The sequence below is a fragment of the Triticum aestivum genome, chromosome 2A (genome assembly GCF_018294505.1).
Source record: "Triticum aestivum cultivar Chinese Spring chromosome 2A, IWGSC CS RefSeq v2.1, whole genome shotgun sequence".
NCBI classification, from domain to species: domain Eukaryota; kingdom Viridiplantae; phylum Streptophyta; class Magnoliopsida; order Poales; family Poaceae; genus Triticum; species Triticum aestivum.
This window is the reverse complement of record NC_057797.1, coordinates 67,056,584-67,063,690: the sequence shown is the minus strand read 5'-3', so window position 1 is coordinate 67,063,690 and position 7,107 is coordinate 67,056,584. Positions and strand designations below refer to the sequence as shown.

Here is a 7,107-nt window from a genome sequence, read left to right as displayed (position 1 = left end):
ACCGCATCCTTTGTTCTCCCTGAGAAGCAATAAAACAAATCAACAGCTTGGCTAAAAAATCAAATTAACCACCTTGTAGGATTCGTGTAGCCATGACATCGTAATCCTTTGTTTTTGAAATCCTTCGAATCAAAGAGGCACGGGAAAAGGGCAGAGGTGAACAGTAAATTAGTAGACGGCAATTTTTTCCCTTTTGAAAATATACATATTTCCCGTTGTCTAACTGTGTGCAAAACTTTTGTGAACATATGCCATCTATCGTGATGTGAAAAAATATATACTCTGACAATCATGTGTGCCCGGGCTCTGTTTTCAAGGTTGGTAGAAAAAGTCAGCACCCAAGAGTACTTTGATTAGTGAGACTCTACGATGCGGCTCGAGTTCAGTCGCTATCAGGTACTCCCTCCGTTTTTATTTACTCTGCATATTAGAGTTAACTGAAATCAAACTTTGTAAAGTTTGACCAAGTTTATAGAAAACAATATAGACATTTATCATAATAAATCTATACAATATGAAAGTACATTTAATAGTAAATCTAATGTTGTTGATTTGTTATTGTGTATCTTAATATTTTTTATATAAACTTGGTTAAAGTTTGTAAAGCTTGACTTTGACCAAAGCTAATATGCGAATTAAATAAAAACGTCTAATCATCCCTAACCAGCTCTAGTTTTCAGTACTGACGCCCGTTTCGAGGTGACGAGCCGCTCTCTGTTCCGTTCACCGAAACAATTTTCTGGCCACAGGGCCTATTTTGTCTTCGCCTCCCCCTGCAAGTCGGGCGCACGCAGCACTCGTCGACAGACGATGGAGTCGCCGTCGCGTCGACCTAATTTCGGGTGCCGAATTTTCCTTGACAGGAGCGAAGAAGAGACCGACCTCTGATTAAGAGAGAAAAACACTGTTGTACTTCTGTCCAGAGTAATCAGCGCCCGTTTTCACGTCGCTGCGCCTTCGATATTTCCATTCCATCTTTTGCCAGCTGACCGACCGACTCTGTTGCTGTTGGGGCCTTTTTGAGAACAGAAAAAAAAACTGTTGGCCTGTTGGGGCGTCACTCTCGCCGCCCCAACTGTTCACCAGACTCATCGTGACTTTACTTGCGGCTGCGTGCATCTTCAGACACAAAACTCCGGCCACCCGCTGAAACAAGATCCAGCTGCGCTTCATTTGTCATAACATAAAAAAAAAAATCGAGACTTTACGAAGTGTAGCGTGAAGCAGAGACAACATCAGAGAAGAGAAAAAGAAAACTACGTACAATTTTGGGCGGTGAAGAGGCCAGGCCAGGCCGAACGCGCACCAACGCCAGGATGGATCCACGATCGGCCCACCGGAAGGCCACGTCGGGACGTGCGCGTGCGGTGCGGTGCGGATGGATCCGACGGACCAACTTCGTCGCCCGTCAGCCGCGCTGGCCGCGCACGCACCGACGGACGGCCGGTCAAATGTGCATCCCGCGCGAGCGCAGCACGAGTTCGTTAGCCTGGTCTAGCCGGTGGAAGCTCAGACTTTTGGTGCCATGCCGATCCAAACGAGACTGCCTACTAGCCATAGCCAGCCGACAAAGACCCACACGTAGTACGAGAGAGCACGTTCCCACGCAGCGCACACGACGCTATGCCCTGCAACGGACCATGACACGTGCACCGTAGCGTATCCTGAGGCTACGACGCGGCCATCAATTTGCCGGTTCAAACGGGAACCTGGTCCGGTCGAGTGAACCACTGAACCTGGGTATATATGCTTGATAACGCTTGACACCGCCCCCATACGGCCATACCATTGACGCGTTATCAAGCATATATACCCAGGTTCAGTCGTACTCAGCCGGTTTTCGAACGAAATGGTCCTTTCCGTGTGTGCGTTTACCCGGCAACCAGCACTTTCTCCTTTGTTTTCTCGCCACTCGAGTCTCATTGCCTCGAAGCCTGCAGCCAGCACGTGACTAAGCCGTTGAGAATGTGCACACTTGCTGCCGATCCTTTCATCGTGAGATAAAGAAAATTAGCAGGACTCGGTCGGTGAATGCACACATGCTCTCAGTCAAACACGAACGGTGGCAGGGCCGGGTAAATCCGGCCACATCGAGGGGTGGTCTGTACACTCGCCTGACTCCCGCGAGACGGCGCCGATCGCGGAGCCACGTGGGCGGCTCCGGCCGAGCCCGCGATCCGATCGCACGGCCCACGCGCCGCCCGCGGCCAGCCCACCTAACCTCAACCTCCTCCTCAAATACGCGCCACTCCTCTCCCTCTTCTCCCCCGCACACCCCCCCCCCCCCCTCCCCGCGCGCACACAGCTCAGGAGCCGAGAGATCACGCGTTCCCATCGGCCGAGGCCAATGGCGTCCTCCGAGCTCACCTACCGCGGCCAGCAGGCGGCGGCGGCTGCCTACGGCGCGCACGGCGCGGCCGAGAGCAAGCCGCGGACCAGGCAGCAGCTGCCGCAGCCGCTCCGGTACGTGCTGGGCGAGCAGCGTCTCGTCTTCTCCCTGGTCGGCATGGCCCTCGCCACCCTCCTCTTCCTCCTCCTCTCCCCCTCCACCACCACCACCACCCCGTCCACCAGCGTGGCGCACCTGGCGGCGGTGGGGCTGGCGTCGCGGCAGTACCAGTCGGGCGGCGGGGGACGGATGGCGTTCGAGGAGTCCGGCACCGGCGGGCGCCACGGCCGCGTGCCGCTGGGGCTGAAGCGCAAGGGCCTGCGGGTGGTGGTGACCGGCGGGGCCGGGTTCGTGGGCAGCCACCTGGTGGACCGGCTGCTGGCGCGCGGGGACAGCGTGATCGTGGTCGACAACTTCTTCACGGGGCGCAAGGAGAACGTGGCGCACCACGCCGGGAACCCCAACTTCGAGATGATCCGGCACGACGTCGTCGAGCCGATCCTGCTGGAGGTGGACCAGATCTACCACCTCGCCTGCCCGGCCTCCCCCGTGCACTACAAGTTCAACCCCGTCAAGACCATCAAGACCAACGTGGTGGGCACGCTCAACATGCTCGGCCTCGCCAAGCGCGTCGGCGCGCGCTTCCTCCTCACCAGCACCAGCGAGGTCTACGGCGACCCCCTCCAGCACCCCCAGGTCGAGACCTACTGGGGCAACGTCAACCCCATCGGTACGTCACCACATCTATTTTCTCTCCTATCCTATCCTATCCTATCTAGAGCCGCCGCCGCCATCACCGCCGTCCTCGTCTATCTGTGGGAGCACACGGGATGCATGGGAAAAAGACAGAAATGCTGCCGTCGTCCTCTCCTCTTTCTGAACAGAAGTATTTGTGCAGGCGTGCGGAGTTGCTACGACGAGGGCAAGAGGACGGCGGAGACGCTGACCATGGACTACCACCGCGGCGCCAACCTCGAGGTTCGTGCCCGGCCCTGCTTTAATCATTCACCACTCACTCAGCAACCTCGACTTTGCTGGAAACGAAAGCATCCTCTGCACCTTTTCTTTCCTTTATTAGTAGGCAAAAAATGATAATCATGGCAGCTATTACTAGCATCGGATCATCATGCAAATGTAGAGATTAAACAAAGATAATTAGGGTAATTTAGCAAGGTTAACTGACTGTAACTAATATTTGTGAGTGCTGGCAGGTGAGGATCGCTCGGATCTTCAACACCTACGGGCCGCGCATGTGCATCGACGATGGCCGGGTCGTCAGCAACTTCGTCGCTCAGGTGAGAAAGAGTAACCTACTGCGACTGCTGTAACTAATTACCCATGCACAAGCATGCACGCTTCCACGTAACTTCCCTTTTTTCCCGCTTTACTTGACTTAGTCGTAGCTAGGCTTCTCCCACTAGCACTAGTCTAATACTATCATTTTTTTCGATCTAGATCTACGATAGGAATTGATTAGTGGTATGCTACCTCGATCTTGTAATTTGTAAACTTCCATTCCCATCTAGCGCGCCGGTGAACCCGCAGCCCCACATGCATGCAAGTCTACCGAGTCAGTAGTACCATTCTATATTACTCTACTTGTGTTTTCTAGTTGTTCATCATATAGCTTTAGTTTCTTCTAGCTGTTCATTTGTGACATACTACCTCAAAAATACTCTTTTTTCAAAAGGCAGTGCATTAGTTAAGAAATAATAGAGTCATTGCAGTCGCGCGAGGCCAGTTGCGTCACGCGATCGAGGCGGCATTGCACCTAGCAACACACCACCACGGATGCTCCAAAAATAGTCGCCATCGATGATAACGTTTATCGTCGAAGGCATTAAAAGCCTCCCGCTTTCCGTTGGGGCCTTAGTGGTATCTTTGTGAGGTCGTGTTCCATGTGTCAGGGGTTTGCGGGTGTAGCATGTTAAGAGCTTATTTCCATCCGCTTATGGAGCCTATGGAAATAATAAGTCACTACGGGCACGCGAGGCCAGATGGACACGCGGGATGGCACTGTACCGAGCAACACACCACCACGCATACTCCAAAAAATAGTCTTCAGTGATACTCCTCTGTTTCATAATGTAGCGCATACAAACTTTTGGTCAGGAGTGCCGGTTATCGGGGAAGACATAAACCCTCCCCCTTTGCCTAGACTCGTAGAGATTTTTGTTTAGGAAATTTCTACCTACATGATTCATCATTTCTTGTTTCGTTTATCCTCTGGCTAGCTAGGCTTTGCTGATGGGGGGACACACACGCAATGAGCGGACCAAGTGTTTGGTTTGTTGATTCGTCCCAGGGTCCAAACCACGTGCTATTGTGCGTGGCAAAAGCAGCGCAGAATTAAATTAAGCTAGATGGAGAAACTTTGACAAGTGGACGCCACGTTCCAAAGCTCATTTTCTTAATTCCAAGTCTCATTTTCTTAATCCCAAGCAGCTGACACGAACCACCCCCCTAGTTAAAACCTGCTTTATTATGAATTTGACACGATTCTTTACACGCCAAAGTTACATGTGTGTGTGTGTGGTGGAAGAGATGATAACATTAGCACGAAGATCAGTCGCGCACCCGCACCCACACGGCTAGATGAAGAAACCAGCGATGCTTAGCCAGTGAAAGCGCATAGGCATGGCACGATTTTGTCCTTGATGTTAACAACTGCTAATGGTGACATTGTGTCGATTGATTTTTGGTTGATGTAGGTAGCATCGGTGTACTGTATGTATATGCACGGGGTGTACGTGTGTGATGTAAACAACTGCTAATATATGGTGACACTGGGTTGATTTATGATTGATTGGTGCAGGCGCTGAGGAAGGAGCCCCTGACGGTGTACGGCGACGGCAAGCAGACGAGGAGCTTCCAGTACGTCTCCGATCTGGTAAGCTCTCCCTCTCACCAACGAGCACACATCGCCGGCCACAAGTCAAGATTCACATGTGCACACGCACGCACGTTCCCTTGCTGGTGGCTCCGCCGCATGCTTTTCCCTTCCATTATACAAGCCCCAACAGCAGCACGGCTTTCATTAATCGATCGGTTGGTTCATCGACCGTGCAGCTGAGGCTAAGCTAATTCAGTTGCGGTTGATTCGCATGTGCTCGATCATGGTAGCACAGTTTGCTTTGCAATGCAACCTTTTTCCTCTCCATTTTGCTGGGCGTTCGAGGCATGTTTGAGACGCCGGCCCGTCTGGGTTAAATTGTCGTGATCGGATGGACGTTTGAGGCCGGTTTGAAGCGTCAGGATGTAGATGTTCTGATGCTGCCATGCCAATGCTACACCTAGCTACACGTGTTGGCGTCTCCAGTCCAGAGATGCGAATGCGTACGTGGGTGCTGTTACAGTCGTCCGTGCTCCCAACGGCACGCGGCTGTGGCGCTGCTACGTCGGTTAGGTCGGGGTGGCCCAAGTCCCAACCATTTTCCATTTGGCGCTGGTGCCTGCCTTGCCTACTCAAGTACAGAGTCGCCGAGTTGCTAGCATTTTCGGATTTGGCCTTGGACCACGTACCCTACTGACACGGACCGAGATCATCAGCTGGGCCTCGCCGGTAATTGTCCCGGCCGAGGCCGTGGACCTCTTGCATCGCTGTGCCCTGTGCTACCGCTAGTGTGGCCTCTCTCTCCCGTACCGTACGTTGCTGCTTCGACTTCGACGGGAAGCAATGTGTAATTTAGATGAAACTGCACGAACGAAGGGTCGTTAACGGACGGCCGAGGCAGATGGCGCACCGTACGCATCGATCTGGACCACGCACGCACGCAGGTGCAGGTGTTTCCAAACTGGTTGGTGCACTGTTGCTGCCCATGGACACGGCAACATCTCCATCACCCTTTTTGCCTCCCGGGAACAGCATGATCGAGCCCCTTTGTCGTTGAACCACGACGAGTCACCACTGTTCCATCGACCAAGAGTGCCGTGTCATGTCACGTCCATGCCGTCGTCCTTGCCAGATTGGTACCTCAGAGCTCAGTGTCATGGCATCCATGGGTGAATATATTCTGGTTTTACCAAGGAAGTGTTTTGTTACAGTGTCTAATGCATGTGTGATGGTGCAGGTGGAGGGTCTGATGAAGCTGATGGAGGGGGAGCACGTGGGGCCCTTCAACCTGGGGAACCCGGGGGAGTTCACCATGCTGGAGCTGGCCAAGGTGGTGCAGGACACCATCGACCCCAACGCGCGCATCGAGTTCCGGGCAAACACCGCCGACGACCCGCACAAGCGCAAGCCCGACATCACCAAGGCCAAGGAGCTGCTCGGGTGGGAGCCCAAGGTGGCGCTCCGGAACGGCCTCCCGCTCATGGTCCAGGACTTCCGCGCCCGCATCTTCGGCGACCAGAAGCAGCAGCAGCAACCCGACGGCGCCGAGTAGTGATCGCCCGTCGACGCACCGCCGCGCCGCGGGGCGCTGCCATTTCATCATCTTGTTATGTAGGATGGATTTGTTGAGGGGGGAGGAAGAAACATGTGAAAGTAACAGCAGGGATACCGGAAATGAATGAATGAAACCGGGGAATATACACCATCATATCCACTGTGTAGTTTCTTAGCGTCATGTATCATGGGTGAAGTAGTTAGCTTCGTTTGCTCGCATTCTTCTAATTTTACATCATGTTGGGAATTTTCCAAGTTGATCTCTATACTACCTACTGCTACAAAGGAGGGCCAATGTTTCATATAATCAGAGACCCACTTACTGGTTCAT

The 7,107-nt window shown here is 53.1% G+C and overlaps 1 protein-coding gene across 1 annotated transcript; it reads left to right on the top strand.

Moving 5' to 3' along the window:
• The first annotated feature begins 2,275 nt into the window (after positions 1-2,275).
• On the top strand, positions 2,276-7,031 carry LOC542964 (UDP-glucuronic acid decarboxylase 4). The gene is made up of 5 exons (XM_044599391.1): positions 2,276-3,119; positions 3,288-3,367; positions 3,601-3,684; positions 5,205-5,279; positions 6,460-7,031. Exons 1-5 carry the CDS (start codon positions 2,348-2,350, stop codon positions 6,772-6,774), a joined length of 1,326 nt encoding a protein of 441 aa, XP_044455326.1. The 5' UTR covers positions 2,276-2,347; the 3' UTR covers positions 6,775-7,031.
• Positions 7,032-7,107: the final 76 nt, after the last annotated feature.